The sequence below is a fragment of the Hemitrygon akajei genome, chromosome 6 (genome assembly GCF_048418815.1).
Source record: "Hemitrygon akajei chromosome 6, sHemAka1.3, whole genome shotgun sequence".
NCBI classification, from domain to species: domain Eukaryota; kingdom Metazoa; phylum Chordata; class Chondrichthyes; order Myliobatiformes; family Dasyatidae; genus Hemitrygon; species Hemitrygon akajei.
The window spans coordinates 36,156,409-36,177,019 of record NC_133129.1 but is presented as its reverse complement, the minus strand read 5'-3'; the positions used below and the strand labels follow the sequence as shown (position 1 = coordinate 36,177,019).

At 40.4% G+C, this 20,611-nt stretch overlaps 1 protein-coding gene across 3 annotated transcripts in view; it reads right to left on the bottom strand.

Annotated features, from left to right (window-relative positions):
- Nucleotides 1-20,611, bottom strand: part of stox2b (storkhead box 2b) — a 169,506-nt gene that overhangs the window by 127,387 nt on the left and 21,508 nt on the right. The window contains exon 1 of one of the 3 annotated variants that reach the window (XM_073048088.1): nt 14,534-15,594. The exons of 1 other annotated variant lie outside the window; for it this stretch is intronic. In XM_073048088.1, coding sequence (XP_072904189.1) covers nt 14,534-14,699 — 166 coding nt within the window. In that variant the 5' untranslated portion in view covers nt 14,700-15,594. Of the gene's footprint in view, nt 1-14,533; nt 15,595-20,611 lie in introns of those variants that run through there. One more of the 3 variants, XM_073048092.1, reaches the window with a different exon arrangement.

Sequence of the window (20,611 nt, the reverse complement as noted above, 5' to 3'; positions counted from 1 at the left end):
CTTTATACAGGTTTTCTGAATGCGGAGAATAAAAGACTGCATATTTCTCTTGAATACTGATGTGCTCAGCTAGAATTGAACCACAGTGCTAGAAGATAGATTATCCAACGTTTTACTTTATGAAGTTATTCTTACATTATGAAGGGTGATAGATATGTTTGTGGCCTAAGGTAGAAGGAGATGAGTTATTAACTTACAACCTTCTGCATAATCACTGAAAGAGTTGACCTGCATGTGCACGTAACGAGAGCTGTATAACTCATCTCCTTCTACCTTAGGTCACGAACTTACCAATCACCCCTCGTATAACCATGAATAGATTTTTGATATGCAGTTAGGTAAAAGGTGCTTGGAAAGTCCTTAAGTTATACTAAGATTTGAAATTATTCTCCTTTCAAGCTCTCCTTGGTTTGTAAATTGTGCCTTATAAAACCCAAACATTTGTTCTCGTGTCTTTTATACAGAAATAAATTGAATAATTATAAAAATACAAATTATGTTAACTGAAGCAAAAGATAGATTTTGTCTTTTATTTACCACAGTATAAACTACATTTAAATTATTATACCATTCTTCTTTCATTAACCTGTCCTTTCATCAATTAAAATGCAAGGCACTCCTTGCAGTGAAAGCAGAAAAATATATTACTTTTCAAAGGGAAGTGGATAACTATTTGAAATAATAATACTTAAAAGGAATATGAAAAAGAGAGGGAAAGGGAAGTAAGTGGGCTGAACCTCCTGAGAGCCAGAAGTAAAGGGCTGAATGCTTCCTTCAGTGCTGTTAAATTCCATGACTAATTAAATTGGCAGTCCAAGCATGGGGTATAGACTATATGTTACACGCAGTGAAAGGGAAAATAACTGTTGGGGGAGGGGCAGATCATACCTCCATCATATTAAAGACTTTATAAACTCCTTATTCCAAGAAGCCTTGAATTATATTTTGATAATTTAGTACACAGAAGCATTCCTGGGCTCAGAATTGCACAATGAGACTGACTGTGTAAATGCCCTGTTGCCCTTGGAAACAAGCATTATTTTTCTTAATCCTTCAGCCTTGAGCAGAAGAGTACTAAAGCATGTAGATTCAGCAACTTCACTGGCTAAGCTTTCTGCAGCATGTCCAAATGATAATTCTACAATTTGCTGCACAATCTGTTATACAAACAAATCTTAGGCCTAATGTTTTCTACTCTGAACAGAATTCAAAGAAGTGGTTACAGTCTTTTTTTCCCATTCTCCCATGGTATACGGAATCAATATTTTAAAAACCAATCCCATGTTAAAATTCAATAGATAGCACATGGGGAGGTGTGGGGGTGGGGGCTAACTATTGCATTAAAGACTCAAGATTCAAAATTTATTGTCATACTGTAAAGGAGAACAAATTGTTACTCGGAATATGATGCAGCATTAAAAAATACAATAAGAATAAAGAACACAATAAAAAACACAATTAATATAAACACAAAAGCAATCCTATAAAAGACAATGTACAAGTAACTCTTATAGACATAGATTGATTGAATGTACATAAAATGACATAATGTGTACAGTATGTAGTGGTGAGGAGGTATGGTGGGGTGGGATAATGTATTGTTCAGCCTGACGCCTTGGTCAGGCCTGATCAATTTTAAATAAAATTTTAAATTTTAAGGTTGGCGTGATTTGAACGGCAAACACTTTATGATTTCCAAACAGAAATTATTTGTAGCCCGCAGCATATGTATCGAGTTGCAGAGCTGTACGACATTGAAGCAGGTCATTCCATCCACACTAACCAGTAGGCATCCTTCTATATCGATCCCATCTCTCAGCACTTGGCCCATTAACCTTCTATGCCTCGGTGATTCACGTGTTCACCCACACTCCTCTTAAATGTTGTCAGCAACCCTCCTTCAGCCATTCTCTCAGGCAGTGTATTCCGGGTACTTACTACTCTGAGCGAAAGAGATTCTCTCTCTTATCCCCTCTAAATCTCTTTCCCCTAAAACTAAATCAAATGTATGTCCTCTGGTTTTACCCACCTCTGTAAGGTTTCCTGCATGTATATCCCTCACAGTTTTATATACGTTCTCCATTCCAGAGGGATCAGATACAACTTTTCCAGTCTCTTCCCATTACTGAAGAATTTCTTCTGCTCCCTCTCCAGCACTATCACATTCTTATACTTTGGTGACCAGAACTGCATGCACTTCTCTACCTAGGGTCTAACAAAGATTTACAAAATTGCAGCATAACCTCCTTTCTTCTGTATTCAATAGTAGTACATTTGCACAGTCCTTTCCTAATTTTTTTGCACTGAACTGCTACTGCAAAAGAAAAATGACGTATGTGACTGATGATAAACCTGATTCTGTTGTGGACAATAGTGGGATGGGGACAGGGAGAAGGGGGATCATGGTTGGGAAAAGGGGAACAGAGAGGGAGGGAGCGGGAGGCACCGGAGAGACATTCTGTAATGGATCTATAAACCAATTGTTTGGAATCGAATGACCTTGCCTGGTGTCTCAGTGCTGGGTGTGCCTGCACCTGCGCCACTCCCCAGCCCTGGCTCTCCTTCTCTGTCACCTGTCCCACACTCTTCCCATGGTTCTCCATCTTTGCCATTCCAAACACTCTTTGCTCCCACCAGATTTACAAACTCGCTCTCCGCTCCACATTGAAAAATACATTACTGTGCAAAAGTACAGGCATCCCAGCTTATATATACATATATAAAAGACTTTTGCACAGTACTGCATGTCAGTGAAATCTTTTGTTCCTGCATTTGCTAACTATTCATGGGGCATTCCTTCAATGTAGCCCTGCTGTGTCAATTACTCTTCAACTATCTTTCTTGAAAACAAATTTAGAACAAATATCAGAACACTACCGTTTAAACAAAAAAGATCAATGTGAGAAATAAACTCCATAAAAACCTGGGATTGTACAATATATAACTGGGCTAGGCAAGAGAATCCAAAAATACGATAGAAAAGATGAAAACATCATTAGTGTGATTTTACATTGAATTCTGAATTACCATTGGAATAATGTTCAATCTCGATTATATATAAAAAAGAAAATTGGCTTTCAGTATGTGGATGAGAGCAATATATTACAAGAAAAATGTTCTGGATAAAGTTCAAATTTATAGTGCATCTGGAATGGAGCTTTGAGCAATCAATAGCAGCAGAAACACTAAATTCCTCCACAATGTGCTTTATATTTGATTAATATATCATACTTACGAGAATTTAACCTCAGCTATGGACTGTAGATTAGAAATATGAGGTAAAATACAAGTATACAGCCCAACATGCTTAGTGTGTACCATCTGTTGGTTGCATGATATAACTGATGGAGTTACTGACAAACTAAAGCAATCAATCATTACCAATTAGCACAAAACAGTTGCAGACTCTACATGAGGAAAATGTCAGCAGTGGGAAAGATGGCATCTCTTGTACAGAAATTCAGTTTAAGTTAGTACAGGGCAAATGCATGCCTAGTCAACAACCATGGGCCCACAGGAACAAAATTCATTAGTTACCATTGCCCAATGCAATGGGTCTACCGTATGACCACAAATCTATGTATGAGTCAGCTCGAGGGAAGAGAGGGCCAGCAGACCTAGAAATAGGGATTGCCATTTGAGAAACTGTGCAAAGGTGAGCTACAATGGGAAGGGACTGGTCAAATTTTCATAGTGGTGCAACTTAAAGTAAAAATGGTCCCAGTAGTACTTCACTCCGGAAGTGGGCAGTTTTCTGACATGTAATTTATTCTTGGTACTTCTTTCCTTATTTCAGTATTGATATTGCAAAATTCTTGTAAATAAATTCCTACCACTGTAGTTTTATTCCAATAAGGGGTGGCAGGAAGAGTACCAATAAGGTCATATACAAGAGGCTTATTCCATGATACTTAGTTTAGAACATATAATAACCTGGATGAAGAAGTGGAGGTATGGGTTAGTAAATTTGCTGGTGACACAAAGTTTGGAGGTGTTGTGGATAGTGTGGAGGGCTGTCAGAGGTTACAGCAGGACATTGATAGGATGCAAAAATGAGCTGAGAAGTGGCAGGTGGAGTTAAACCCAGGTAAGTGTGAGGTGGTTCATTTTGGAAGGTCAAATATGATGACAGAATATAATATTAATGGTAAGACTCTTGGCAGTGTGGAGGATCAGAGGGATCTTGGGGTCCAAGTCCATAGGACACTCAAGGCTGCTGCGCAGATTGACTCTGTGATTAAGAAAGCATACGGTGCATTTGCTTTCATCATTCATGGGATTGAGTTTTGGAGCCGAGAGGTAATGATGTAGCTATATAGGACCCTGGTCAGACGCCACTTGGAGTACTGTGCTCAGTTCTGGTCGCCTCAGTATAGGAAGGATGTGGTAGCCATAGAAAGGGTGCAGAGGAGATTTGCAAGGATGTTGCCAGGATTGGGGAGCATGCCTTATGAGAATAGGTTGAATGAATTCGGCCTTTTTTCCTTGGAGCGACGGAGGATGAGACGTGACCTGATAGAGGTGTATAAGGTGATAAGTGACATTGATTGTGTGGATATTCAGAGGCTTTTCCCCAGGGCTGAAATGGCCAGCATAGAGGTCACAGTTTTAAGGTGCTTGGAAGTAGGTACAGAGGAGATATCAGGGGTAAGTTTTTTTAACGCAGAGAGTGGTGAATGTGTAGAATGGGCTACCAGCGACGGTGGTGGAGGTGGACACGATAGGGTCTTTTAAGAGACTCCTGGACATGTATATGGAGCTCAGAAAAATAGAGGGCTAGGGGTAACCCTATATAATTTCTCAGGCAAGGACATATTCGGCACAGCTTTGTGTACTGAAGGGTCTGTACTGTGCTGTAGGTTTTCTATGCTTCCATGTTTCTATCCACTCGGCTCCAGATCTCATTATAGCCTCGGTTCAAACATAGACACATGACCAGAGATGAGGTGACCCTGATATCCATTCAATTCAATTCAACATTTAACTAGGCTTGCCCCTAAGCAGTTCTAATTAATAAATGGGAATGAATGATAAATCACTGCAGTGCCGAGGGCTTTATCTAATACAGCAGGATGGTGGTTATAATTATTGGGGATCAATTAACTCAATTCCAGGACTTTACTGTAGGAGTTCCTCAGTGAAGAGTTCTGGGCCCAAATATCTCAAAAGATCACCAGTTCCCAATAACAGCCAATGGTATTAAATTGGCTAAATCCAATCCCATCAACACCAGGAAGCTACTAAAAACTGATTTAGAACAGCCATTCTGGTTCTAAGAAAACCTTAAAACCTGGGTTCAAAGATCAAAAGACAGGTGATAGTGAAAATCTAAAGCAAAGCAAAATGCTGGAAACACTCAGCAAGTCATATAGCATCTATGCAGAGAGAAACTGAGTCAATGTTTCAGGCTGAAGACTTCTTAATCAGATCTGAAACATCAACTCCATTTTTCTCTCCTCAGACAGTGCCTGGCCAGCTGGATGTTTCAAATCTTCCTTGTTTTTGTTTGAGAAGCTGCACACCCCTCAGTATGTGCCTTGCTTCTATTTTATAATTCAATAGTTCATTCATATTCAGTGGAGGCATCATATTTAGCTCATACTTCACACTTTCTCACTCTAAACAAACCTATTGTCTCTCATATCCCAGACTAACTTTGTGTCAGCTAGCTTTAAGGTACGGTAAGTGTTTAAGGATAGAATAAAGAAAGAGCTTCTTTTTACTTCTGACTAGCCTTTCATAAAAATTAATAGAGGAAGGAATATGTATTGTAATGTCTGTTATATATTTCAGTACCTACAACTTTGTTCAGCACATACTGTAAACCTCTAATTCCATCCATCTGTGCAGTCTTACTTTTCTCTGTATTGGACCAAAGCAGTATCATTCCTCTTCAAGTCAGTCTCTTATACTACAACATCGGAAAGATGCGCTCAGTGGCCACACGATGAGGTTCCTCCTGTACCTAATAAAATGGCCACTGGGTGTATGTTCATGGTCTTCTGCTGCTGTAGCTCAAGGATCACTACGTTGAGCATTCATTGATGCTCTTCTACACATCTCTGTTGTAGCATGAGGTTATTTCAATTACTGTCACCTTCCTGTGAACACGTCTGTCCATTCTCTTTTCTGATATCTCTCACAAACAGTGTGTTTTCAACCGCAGAACCGACACTCACTGGATTTTTTTTGTTGTTGCTTTTGCATTGCTGCACATGAAAATTCCAGGAAACCAGCAGTTTCTGCGAAAGCACCCTGTATGGCACCAAAAATCATTCCGTGGTCAAAGTCACTCAGATCACATTTCTTCCCTATTCCGACATTTGGTCTGAGCAACAACTGAACAACTGTCTCATGCTCGTGTGCATTGAGTTGCTGCCATGTGATTGGCTGATTAGATGTTTGCATTAATGAGCGGGGGTACCTAATAAAGTGACCACTGAAGGTAAGTGACTACTGTAAATTGCTCCAGTGTATTGGACTGCAGGAACATAAGGTGGTGTTGAAGGGAAATTAATGGGAATAACATTTGCGTAGAGGATTGCTTCATGGTTGGTGTGGACTGGTGAACCAAAAGGTTTACTTTCTTACTAAATTACTCTATATCCATCCTTCAGGATACATGTTAAAACCTCTTTGATAATCTGCCATGAAAGCATCTGTCTTGGTGACAGATGATGAACAGCCCACTCTACAAGTTCAAAGTAAGTTTATTATCAAAGTACTCATATGTCACCATATACAACCCTGAGATTCAGTAAATCCATAATAGAATAATAACCATTGAAAGACTGCAACAACTTGGGGTTTTCAGCCAGTGTGCAAAAGACAACAAACTGTAAAACAAAAAGGAAGAATTAATAATTTTACAAGGATGTTGCCTGGACTGGGGAGCATGCCTTATGAGATAAGGTTGAGTGAACTTGGCCTTTTCTCCTTGGAGCGACAGAGGATGAAAGGTGACCTAATAGAGGTATATAAGATGATGAGAGGCATTGATCGTGTGGATAGTCAGAGGCTTTTTCCCAGGTCTGAAATGGTTGGCACAAGAGGACTCAGGATTAAGGTGCTGGGGAGTAGCTACAGAGGAGATGTCAGGGGTAAGTTTTTTACTCAGAGAGTGGTGAGTGCATGGAATGGGCTGCCGGCAACGGTGGTGGAGGCAGATACGATAGGGTCTTTTAAGAGACTTTTGGATAGATACATGGAACTTAGAAAAATAGAGGGCTATAGGTAAGCCTAGTAATTTCTAAGGTAGGGACATGTTCGGCACAACTTTGTGGGCCGAAGGGCCTGTAGGTTGTGCTATAGGTTTTCTATGTTTCTATAATAAAAAATAAATAAGCAATAAATATTGAGAACATGAGATGAAGAGTCTTGAAAGTGAGTCCATAGGTTTTGGGAACATTTCAATGATAAAGCTGAGTGAAGTTATCCCCTTTGGTTCAGGAGCACTGATGGTTGAAGGGTAATAACTGTTCCTGAACCTAGTGATGTCTGTCCCAGGCTGCTGTGCCTTCTTTCTGATGGTTGCAGCAAGAAGGGAGCATGTCCTGGGTGGTGGGGGTCCCTGATGATGGATGCTGCTTTGCTACAACATTTCATGTAGATGATAGACCGGGCCATATCTACTACTTTTTCCATTCAAGGGCATTGGTGTTTCCACACCAGGCTGTGATGCAGTCAGTCAATATACTCTCCACTACACATCAATAAAAGTTTGTCAAAGTTTTAGATATCATGCCAAATCGATGCGGAGGCACTGCTGTGCAATTATAGGTCCTCCAAAATAATAACATTAAGGAATTTAAGTTGCTGATCCTTTCCATCTCTGATCCTCAGATGAGGACTGGCCCATGGACCTCTGGTTTTCTCCTTCTGAAGTCAACAATCATCTCGTTGGTCTTGCGGACATTGAGTAAGAAGTAATTGTTGTGGTATGTCTCAGTCAGATTTTTTAGCTCCCTCCTATATGCTGATTCATCACCAGTTTTGAGTTAGCCTACTGAACAACTACAATTATTGTCCTGTCCTGATGAAGGGTCTCGGCTCGAAACGTTGACTGTACTCTTTTCCATAGATGCTGCCTGGCCTGCTGAGTCCCTTCAGCATTTTATGTGAAAGACTATCATTGTTGTGTTTTAATATATTTGAATATTATCGCTGCTAACAATAGTGTCAGTCAATAACCAACAATCCTGAACTTCTGAGGTAGTTCTTAGAGGTTTCATTTTCCAAGAAAGGGGAGTTAACTGCATTCAATCCCATTTCTTTGAAAATTCAGGAATTCAGGTCCTTTGTACCCAAGAACACATTGAGTGTACCTTCACCAGAAGGACTGGCTCGCTACCACCTGCTGTAGGGCAATGAGGGAGGGACAATATATGTATGTAGGAGAATGAGGGGAGATTCGATAGAGGTATACAAAATTATGAAGGGTATGTAGACAATGAATGCAAGCAAGTTCTTTCCACTTAAGTTGGGTGAGGCTAGAACTAGAGGTCATAGGTTAAGGGTGAACGGTGAAATAGTTAATGGTAAACTGAAGGGGAACTTCACTCAGAGGATGGTGCAAATATGGAATGAGCTCCCAGTGGAAACAGTGAATGAGGGTTCGATTGCAATATTTAAGAGGTTTGGATTGGTACATTGATGGGAGGGGTATGGAGTGCTATGGTCCAGTCGTGGGTCGATGGGTCTAGGAAGAATAACAGTTTAGCATGGACTAGGCAGGCCAAAGGGCAGAAGTGCTCTATCACAACTTATAAATAGGTTCCAAGATCCCAAAAAAATCTTACATTGATAATTCAATCATGGAGATTTCAACTACATATGTATTTCCAACAACCAGTGGAGACTTTGAATAAGCAACTGTAGAATGGTGCTTCCACAAACAAGAGGAAATCTGCAGATGCCGGAAATTCAAGCAACATGCTCAATATGTTGGAGATCTCAGCCGGCCAGGCAGCATCCATGGAAAACCGTAAACAGACGACGCTTCGAGCCCAGACCCTTATCAGGTCTTCCCATTCCCATTATCCCATTTTAATTCCACTTCCCATTCCCATTCCAACATGTCAGTCCATGGCCTCCTCCAGTGCCGCAATGGGGCCACACTTAGGATGGAGGAGCAACACCTTATTTTCTGTCTGGGTAGCCTCCAACCTGATGGCAAGAACATCAATTTCTCAAACCAGGTAATGCCCCACCTTCACCATTCCCCATTCCCATTTCCCCCTCTCATCTTATCTCCTTACCTTCTGGTCACCTCCCTCTGGTGCTCAAATTTTCCCTTTCTTCCATGGCCTTCTACCCTCTCCTGTCAGATTCCCCCTTCCCCAGCCCTTTATCTCTTTTACCAATCGACTTCCCAGCTCTTTACTTCACTCCTCCCCCTCTCCTGGTTTCACTTATCACCTACTACCTTGTATTTCTCCCTTCGCTGCCCCCACCTTCTTATTCTGACTTCTCAATTTTTATTTTGATGAAGGTTCTCGGCCCAAAACATAGTCTGTTAACTCTTTTCCATAGACACTGCCTGGCCAGCTGAGTTCCTCCAGCATTTTGTGTGCGTTGAATGGTGCTTGCTGATCTTTCCCAAGGTTATGCAACTAAGTTGAAGGACAGCTATGGAAATTGGCAGAACACAATTTGAAGAGGACAATCTTGGAAGTAGCAGCTAGCTGCTCTCATCCACACATCGCTTCAGGTCTCAGCTTGTTTGCTGAGAAATGCCACTAATTCTAAAAGTACATTAGGTAGTTGAGCTATTTGATAGCCTATTGAATAAACAGGCCACACACCAATGTAAAGTGCTAGGCCTGGATATAAACACAAGGGATTCTGCAGATGCTGTAAATCCAGAGTAACACACATTAAAAGCTGGAGGAACTCAGCAGATCATGCAGCATCAATGGAAGGGAATAAAAAGTGATGTTTTGGGTTAAGCCCTTCATCAGGACTGGGAAGGAAGAGGGAAGAAGCCACACTAAGAGTGGGTTGGGGGGGGGGGGACAGAGTACAAGCTAGGGGTGGAATAGAGTACAAGCTGGGGGGGGGGAATAGAGTACAAGCTGGCAGGTGATAGATGACGCCAAGTGAGGAGAAAGGTGAGTGGGTGGGGGAGGGGTTTTAATAAACCTAGAAGCTGGGAGGGGATAAGTGGAAAAGGTAAAGGGCTGAAGAAGGAATCTAATAAGAGTGACCATGGGAGAAAGGGAAGGAAGACGGGCACCAAAGGGAGGTGATAGGCAGGTGAGGGGAAGAGAAGGGTAACAGGAGAGCCAGAATGGGGAATGAAAAAAGAGAGAAGGAGGACGGGAAGAAATTACTGGATATGAGAGATAATACGTTTTTATTATTGTAATCCGATAGCGCTGTTGCAATTGCCTCAAAATGCTTGAGTAGGCAATCTCACTGAGTTGCAATCTGGTGATCCCACACATGCCTTCACTGGACTAGAGTTATATCAGACTTTGCACAGTTAGTCTATGATGAAGAATCCTTCCACTATTCCATGGTCCAATGATACCTATTGGGACACTGAATCACTGAGGTATCCCATTGAAAAATGTGTCAGTGGGAAATAGAACAGATAGCTAGCTATACCTGATCCAGAAGAAAAGAAACAATGATTCAGACTTACTTTAGAAAAGCCAAATAGAATAATTGAGAGTTCAATACAATCAAAACTGGCAGATTGTGCTAAATGAAAGCATCAGTTGTTGACGCATCAAGTTTTGTAATAGCTAAAAACCATGTGCAACCTCTTATCCTCCAAAATTATGAAAAACTATGGTAAAGAAAATCAATTAAATTTCACATTTAACATCACTGCATGAGCTTTGTGTATCTTGGGATATAATGATTCTAGATAATTTCTGGTTCATTGGAGAAGCATTAAATAATTACAAGAACAGCAACCTGTGGTATAGAAACTTTAACACAGCAAAGCGTCCCAGTTTTGAGATTAATTATTTTGAGAAGACCACCTTGAGACTTAATGACACTAAAAATACACTGTAATGAAGAAAGCTTATATTGAGCAATGCTTTCAACTGAGATTAATGTCCATCATCAGCAACACACATTCTGATTTTCAAATGCATTTGTCACCAACTATCCTTTGGTAGGTCATAAATCAATACAGCATTGTCAGTAACATTACAATAGGTAATATCCATCAATCCGTGAATTTTCAAGCCTTAAGTATAGCAAGCCATGTACAACATTATTACTATCCCGAGTGTAGTTCACCTTTATATCTACAGACTAGCTCTAGGATATTTAGTGCTCTGCAGATACTTCATAGATTAATGGTGCCTGACAGCTTGCATTCTGTTACCTGCCTTATCAAGTTCACCAGCTGACTCAATCATTCATGAATGAACAACAGTCTTGTCTTTCCAACACAGTTTCAATGTAAAAGGATTCTAAAATACATTAAAAGAAATAAAAGCTAAAAATAATTGCACAAACAGAAAACGACTTACTCACTTCAGGGTCCTCCCACGTACTACTTGATGTGTGACAAAGAACATATTTATCTTAAATCACAGCAGGTTTTTTTAAACATGATCACTTCCTATAGGTTTCCTGCGAAGAAAGCAACTTCCTTAAGGAAATGAAAGAACGATTACTTGGCTAAGCCAGAGTACATTAATATTTTTAGAGCAAGAATATTGATCATTAGGTAAACCTGTCAACTGTTGGACTTGGTGTGTTGTTCAGTAATACTACATGAAGCAATTAAACCTATAGTCTTAGAGCTCAGCTTTCACATGGCTCGGTATGGTACTAGTTGATGATGGTTGGAATCAGAGGTTAAAACTGAAAATAAACAGTCTGAGTTCATTTGTTTTGCATTTGGGCACTGTGCTGTCTGATCCCATCCTGGATCAAGAGGCAAATTTGTCATTTGTGTCTGCTGTAACATCTGGTTTTATTTTTCATTGCTCTATAATGGTGATGGTTCGCGGGAGTTAGGGCAGCGGATCAAAACGGGGTGGGGAGGTGCACTGATGAGATAGCTGAAAATAACCATCTGCTAACCCTGAGCTAAACACTCCTCCATAAAACAGGCACAGCCCATGGATGCACGATTTGCTTCTTCCAGACTCTAACCCGAACAGGACAATAGTTATCCACACATAGCAATCAGTGTCTTCAGAATAGAACCGGACAGGCACTTGAGAAAGAGAAACTTTCGCGAGTATGAGGAAAGAGAACATGATTGACAGGATAGCTCTTCTAGGAACCAGCTAAGACACAATGGCCCAAACATTTGCCTCCAATGCTCTGACAAGTCCATGATTTCATGATTCTACATGTGTGGTTAAAATATCTACCAATGAGAAGAACTCTGCGTATATTTAGTCCCATGGGCAAGAAGTCCATACCACTAGCTGAGGCTGTGGTCTACCACTTCCTCATTATGCTTTAATTTGAATGTTAACCTGGGCCAGACATGCACGTGAAGTGCAAATGCTGGGTGACACTGAGCTGAACTTTTTTTTCAGAACTTATGAAAGCAATCAAAAGAGAAAAATAGAGCCCTTTGTATACGTTTTCCCCTGCTGAGTATTACATGTACATTTTTTTCCAAGCAGAAATATGGTCAGAATGTATTCTTTTTTAATGGCATGTAATTATTAAAGGAAATGTAATTGAAAATTATTGTGCTATCCAGATTCCAAATTTTAATATTTTCAGCAAGCAAGCACACATGCCATGAATAAAGCACTTATGTGTAGTATTATTTCAGATCAATTCGAGCATGTGGGTAAAATTCTAGGGGATTTTCTAAAAACATTCCTATGTGACCACTATAGCAACAGCAGCTAAAAGCAAATATAGGTTTCCTGCATCTGCCAAAGCCATCAATTACATTTGCCACTTCCTTTGAAAATACTTGGCACTTGCTCCCAGAAACACTGGAGAAGCCCAAATACCAAAGAAGGATAATTCAGTCAAGCCAAGCTCACCACTTTCCTGAAACCAGATTCTCACACTCTTGAATTAACTTCGGTCCAGTTTTAGGCTTTTCATTGCGAAATTAGGTCAACTCAAACTCAAGTAACGGTTTTGTCTGTGTATGTGATTCAAAAACTCTAACCATTTTACTAACAAAATCATAGCTTGCCAGTACTTATCATTAGCACTGATGCAATGCATGTGATAGAATTCAGTGTTTATCTAGAATCAGCAAGTTGAAATAACAAACTAGAGTTGTGTCACAAGGCATTACAATGGCTTAGTACGGAGTCCCATGCAACAGTCTCCTCAGAGTTGATTTCTGCTCTCAAGTCCACTTTCAAAAAGATTTATTGAACATAGGATTAACATTTCTCAGTACAGAAGGTGAAAATTAGCATCCACAAGTTGTTTTCTTCAAATTTCCAGCAGTTAACTGTGCAGTGAGAATAGAAGTGGTTTGAGAGCTACTTCCTTCTGCTAGTTGCAAATGCACAAAGTTCCCCTATGATGCTCGTACATCAAATCTTTACAAAGATAATGAAAATCCTGAAGTTTTCTTCATCAAATGAATACAGAAAGGATATGTGCTATAATCTTATGGCCTTATGTTATGAACTGCATGTTGTCCAGAATAAAACTGAAAACCACTTTTAACTGTTGACTTGAGATCTCTAAGAATATGCTTGGTCTACAATCACTGTGCCATGAACTGAACTACGGTGAGAACTGATTTCCGCTTTGCAAAGCATTAAATGTGCATCGTGCAAATTGGGACTGAAGGCTGGAATTGACACTGAGTTGAAGCAGAGGGACATTTCTCAGCTCTGCAGAGTCTCGATCCCTATCAGTAAGGTCATGAACTGACTCCAGACTCAGGCTGTACTTGCACTACAACCACACACCTGTCGTAAACTGAAACCACTTTACGCTGACACTGCAAAGGCACCTTAACTGCAATGTCTGAGTTCAACAGAGGTTAAGTGGTCAGTCAGAGATATGCACAGCAGTATAATAAATAGTTATATTACTGGGCATTTACTTCGTGATTTGCCGAAACTAGTGCTATTAATCTAATCAAATGTACTACAGATAGTATGGTAAACCTCCTCAAAGAAAAAACACATGAATGAAGGGTGGGAGGGAGCTGCGACCAACACCATTCAGGACAATTCTCAGTAGCTCATTGAATGACAAAGAAAATTAAGCCGATACTAATGGAGAACTAACGTAAAATCCTCCAAATACACAGAAGATGGATACTGCTGCTATGACAACAAATTCCAGGATTTCATCACATCAGTATACATTCATTTCACCCTTATTCAGTTACTAATTTTTTGGCTAACATGCAATTGTGATTATTTTGTAAGATTTTAACGTGCATCTTCCACGAAGTCAAAATGGAGGATATCTGCTTTTGTTAACATTAATCAGGACCATTTATGTTACCATTCACACATGTCAATGTACTTCAGTGAGCAACAAAAGCTTTGTGACAGATCCCCACTACTCCCTCCAGTCCTCCATCTCCCCAAAAGCAGCAAAATAGTCTACAAACCTGAAGTTAGATATCCCCTGGGTGCAGTAGAAATAAAGGGTGGTGGGAAATGCTTGTGCAAGCGGTAGTCCTTCTCGCTCCGGGACCTGATGCGGTCCGAAGCCCGGTCTGAAAAATCCGAGCTAGGCCAAGCTCGGCGTAAGGTTGTACTCCGTGTTTTCTTCATTTGGAGTCTGCACGCAGTCTAATCCACTAGCAATGTGAGCCGGGCTCCATATCTCTTGCTGCACTCTATTTGGTTAGAAATAAGTCAACGTGCTGAAAGAATTAGCAAACATTCTGGTACTGCCTCCTCCACACAGCGGACCGCAGATCTGCTCCTATGTCTTAACAGATCCAATTTTACACACATCCCACAATGCATTACACTTCATTTAAAATCACCACTGCTTATAGCTTCCAGCCTCACATAAGGAGAAAAAAAGCACATAATGTGGCTTCTGAGCCAAAGAACAGCCAGCGATTTGCAGCGTGAAAGCCCCAGGATCCCAGACAATAGCTCGATTCAGCATAGGAGTACTTGGTGAACTGTGAGCCAGAACACAAAAGGCCCAAACAAATTAGAAACCCAGCCTTGGGTTTTGACCCCAGCAGTACACCCAGGAAGCGAAGGATGCTATGTCAATCCACCCTGCCACAGGATTAGTATAACGCTTTGAACACAGAGAAAGTGCTTTGCTACATCTAGCAAAATCCAATCAATGATAAAGGACAAGCAGAATACATAAATCAGAAACCAATCTTCAGTTCAAATACCCCGCAGCTGCTGCCACACAGACAGAATGCACGTATATGTGTATGTATGTGTGCGTGCAGCTGAGGAACACTGTTCCTGCAGGTATCTGTGAATCAATCTATTCCTGCGAGATATGCAGCTAATTAAAGCCCAGCGTCACACACAGCTGTATTTTCTTTCACTCTCCTCACAAAATTCTCTGAAACCGGTCTCCACTTCGGCAGGAGAGGCTGGAGTGCTCGTAGTTCCAAACGCTTAGCTTTCAGTTTTTGCGAGGCGCAGAGTTGAGTCTGTTCTGCTGATGCGACTGCCTTGCTGATGAATGGCTCCCTGCTTCTGAATACAGTGAACAGCTATTGAAGGGGCAGGAAACGAGGCAGCCACCCAGTCCCATGCTAATCAAAGAGCTGTCTTATGTCAGACGCACTGATTCCGACAAGCTCCGCAGTTTTAATGCACAACCCTCAGGCCGACTGCTTAGCTGGCCAGTATCCAAGAGCTATAATCAGAATTAGTGTATTTACACATAAAACTGGATATCTTAGGGTGGCCCAATGTGCATCGTAAACAGAGCTGTAATTTGGTTTCCACTGCCGAAGCAGTGCTGGTAGTCTGCCTTTCTAATCAGCTATTTTTTTTACAAAAATTCTGTCAAGACTTAGAAGGCAGGGGGTCAGCTCATGTAACAGCTGTAATAGACTCCTGACACTGGAAAGTAACTAAATTCATCTGTAATAACAGCAGAAATAGAAGCAATAACGACCTGCTGGCTGTTAACAACTGACACGACTACCCTATCGTTTGCAATATCCAAAAGCACTCAGTTTCACTTCAGCTGTTTTCCGACACAGAAAATCACTCAGTGCTGTAAGAATACAGAGCGTGGGGGGGGGGGGGGGGGGGAGCAGGAACAGATGCAATTTTATCCTTTGCACTGCACAGTAAAGCAAGTCTCTTGTGAAAAATTAATCAATTGTGGTTAGCCCTCATACTGCAATGTGAAAAATAGCTTGACATATTGATTATAATTAAGTGTTTTCCTGCAAATTTATTAGATATAGTAAATAAATTAAATAAAGAGAATGAACATTGGGAGCTGACAGGAAGCCGTAATGGCTCCTATGTACTGAACGTAAACATAAGCAGTTGGAAAATAAACAGGTTTCAATTTAGTTAAATATACCTTCTTGTGGAAGAAAAGGAAATAGGATTGGGTGGACTACTGATGAAATTTTGCTGAGGAGGAGGAGGATGGGAAGGTAGTTGAGCAATGGCTGGTGGGGGAAGAGGTGGCATGCTGAGAGGTTGTTAAGCAGTTAAGTGTTACCATGCTCTTTGTAAGAACATTATTTTCAATTGGGAACAGGTATTTTAATTTGTATTTTTTTGACATTGCATTTGGAATATTAATTAATCATCGGGTTACAGGACTGTGTTGTTGATGCACCATCAATAACTCTCGGAGACGTGAGGCGAGATATCGGCTTTTATTGACTGGAAGAAAGGACAAGCAGCAATTGACCACCATGCTACATCATGGAGACTGAGGGCAGGGCTCAGGCCCCAATCGCCTTTATACCGGGGTCTGTGGGAGGAGCCACGGTCAGTGGGAGGAGCCACAGGTGCAGTCAGTGGGGGTGGGGGGGGGGGCGTGCCCAGACAGGTATATGTAGTTCACCACAGTTGTGTACACAGGTGGGTGGGAAAGAGGAAAGGGACTTGTTTTGTTCTTGCTGCTATGCCTCTTGGTATACTCTGCTTTGTTGTGTCCTGTGTTGTTCTGCTGAGCATGCTGGGTACACAATGTTGGTGCCACAATGTGTGGTGACACTCGCGGCCTGGCCCCCAGTGCATCCTCCTGGTGTGTTAGTTGTTAGCACAAAGTGGTGCATTTCACTGTACATTTTGACGCCCATGTCATGAATAAATTTGAATCTGAATCTGAGCATTCTAATCCACCAACCTCCTTCTTAACTTCATCCATTGATTATAAATCGCAGGCAACACCAGACAACCATAGCTACATCCCCGTTAAAAATAAAACACACAGATGCAAGCTTCTTGACCTCCTGCAGAAATCATAAGAATATAGATTTTACTGTAATCATGGACAGCAAAAGTAGCCTTAGCCTGTGTAAAAAAAAGACATCCAGTCCCTTGACCTCTTGCAAAAATCATAAAATAGATTTTATTTCAATAAAAAAGCAGGAAATAAGGATTTTCCAATGAAACCTGGCTCTAACTGTGAACATTTCTAAAGCCTTCTTTAAATATTAAATTCTTTTTTTTCATTTATATACAGAAAGGAGATGGTAATATTAGTTTACCACTAGGGGCATAAAAGGCAAAAGATTGACGGTTGTATAGAACTTATAAAAACATACAGAAACCTGGCATGAAATCCTCACAGAATTCAACAGTAACAGAGGAAGCACATAAGGTAGTACTCTGCTGTCAAACTGAGATAGCTTCACCAAAAAGGAGCCCCAGGGCTCAGAGAGTTTTCTGTAATTGAGAAGAGGGTGGTGTACCCCTTCAGCCTGAACTAGCTTGTGACAGTCTCCTGCTCACACTTTGGCTAGGATTTTTAATCTACCACTAAATGTTTTCCGTTAGAAGCAATGAATAATGTTGGAATCTACCAATAGAAAAATAATATATTTATGAGTATAGATTTGATATTTTGCTTCAAATGAAGACCACATATGACATACTAGTTTGAAACGATACCTGTGCATAAATACATGTGAATAGCATCTGTTCTGCTGATGTGACAATGTTATGATACACCTTAATTTATAATTTCATGATCAGCAAGAGTCACTTGCAGCCAAAGGAAAAATAGCATAATTGAACTGCATCATCTATATATGTTCACCTATCTCAGAGAATGAACATGAAATCTTCATTGTACAGGAAGGTAACAGAGGACATTAACTATGATGCTAACAATCCCATGCAGACACCAAAAAGGTTTTTTTTGGAGCAGCAGTGTGTAAGGCATAATACCAGTGTTCAATTTCACCATGCTTCCAAATTTCATAAGTGTCAATAGGGCCATTCAGCCCATCAAGTCTATACTGACCCTGAGAACAATTCCATCATTTCAGACCCCACAGATATTGACCTATTCTCAACTTCTTTGTCTCCTGCTGCCCATCTCACAAGGGGCAATCTACAGTAGCCAATTAATCTACCAGTATGTCTTTGGGATTTGCAGCAAAACTAAACCACTTTTCAGAGAGAGGATTTCTTTGAATTTTGATTTTGATCAGATAAATGGTTTTACAGAGCTTCTGCAAATCTCTATTACCTAAAGCCTGGGAAAGTTATAATATAGAAGCTTTCTGATCATCACCTTGACTGCTGTTGTGGAGCACAAGTTATACTCCCTCACAAATCCAAGACATGTTTTTGTCCTTTGAATTGGTTCTTAATAATAGAGTAGGAAATAACATTGCTCGTTAGTACAATATGGCAATATAAGTACCACCATGATAATATGAACACATGGTAGATACAATTAAGTGTTGTAAAACTATTAAATCCATTTGTACAACATGGATATACTGTTCTTTCATTTCATCTTTGGGTTGTTAAATCTTTGCTTCAAGGATCCAAAATCTTTGAATCTTTTTTATTTTATTGTTGACAAATGTGAAGGAAAATCCCAGCTCCTACAATACCATTTCCTACCTTTTGTAGATCTAAATCAGCTCTCACTTTTCTTTTATCAAGTCTATCATGGTCTTCCCTTTGTTCTTCTTTAGTGACCTTCAATTGTTCCGTGCATTCTCAGAAACTTCATAAACTGTAGAACATAGAGCACTATAAAATATCTTGTGACGAACACATGGAATCACAGCACACTGCAACTCATTGTTGATCTCACCAGGTCTGTGTTGCTGCCCTGCTCCACAAGGTAACCACACAAATCTTATTCCTTAACCACAATTTAATATTCAAAGTTTTCAAATAATTAGTTAATTGCATTATTTATGGTTAAATGGAGTTTAGGATGGAGATATCCAGATTTAAGCCATATTTTTTAAAAAATTAGCCATACTTATAAATCCATCCAATCATTAAAATGCTCACCACTTTCCATTTCTCTGTCCATATTTTAATTCAACATTCATAAGGTGAAGACCTCACAGTTAAGGCCAGCATTTATGGTCCATCCCTAAATGACCCTGGAATGAAGAAGCTTGTTGGATCATTTCAAGGGGGGCAGTTAAAAATCAACCCCATTGCTGGATCTGAGTTTTTACGCAGGCTAGACAGCATCAGACAGGCATATTTCCCTCCCTGAAAGACATTAAGATCTTAAGACTCTAGGACCATAAGACATAGGAGTTGAATCAGGCCATTTGGCCCATTAAGTCTGTTCATTCATTTCATCATGACTGATTTATTATCCCTCTCAACCCATTCTCCTACCTTCTCCCTGTAACATTTCACACTTTTACTAATCAATCTCTGCTTTAAATATACACAATGACATCATCCGCAGTCACCTGTGGCAATGAACTCCACAGATTCACCACCCTCTGGTTAAAGAAATTCCCCGTCATCTCTGTTCTGAAGTCTGTGCCAGCTGGTCCTAGACCATCTCACTATAGGAAACATCCTCTCCATGTACGCTCTATCTAGGCCTTTCAATATTCAATAGGTTTCAAAGAGATCCCATCTCATTCTTCTAAACTACAATGAGGACAGGCCAGAGACACCAACAGCTCCTCATATATTAACCCTTTCATTCGCAGGATCATTCTTGTGAACTGATACAATATTCCAGATATCACTGTTGCTCACAGCATGTCATACCCACAGGGCTATCCTATCTGTTGAAGGTCAATAAAATTCTGTGATGAAATAAACAGCAATGGAGGGACTTCCATTGCTAAACAACTAGATGAGCAAGCAGATGCCTGAACCTTCAAATCACATCGAGGTACCTGGGTAGGTTAAATTCAATTAACTAAAAAAAATCGAATAAAGTGCTAACTAATACTAACAATGAACCTATAAAATTGTCCTGAAATTCTAACGCTGCAGATGCATTCATTTCAAGAGGACTAGAATATAAAAGCAAGGATGTAATACTGTGGCTTTTAAACACAGTTTTTAGACCACATTTGGAGTATTGTGAGCAGTTTTGGGCCTGAAATCTAAGAAAGGATGTGCAGCAATTCAAGAGGGTCCAGAGCTTGTTTACGAGAATGATCCTTGGAAAGAAAGAGTTAATGTATGCAGAGTGTTTTTGATAGATCTGGGCCTGTGGGATAATCTCTTTGAAACCTTCCAAATATTGAACGGCCTAGATAGAGTGAATGTGGGGA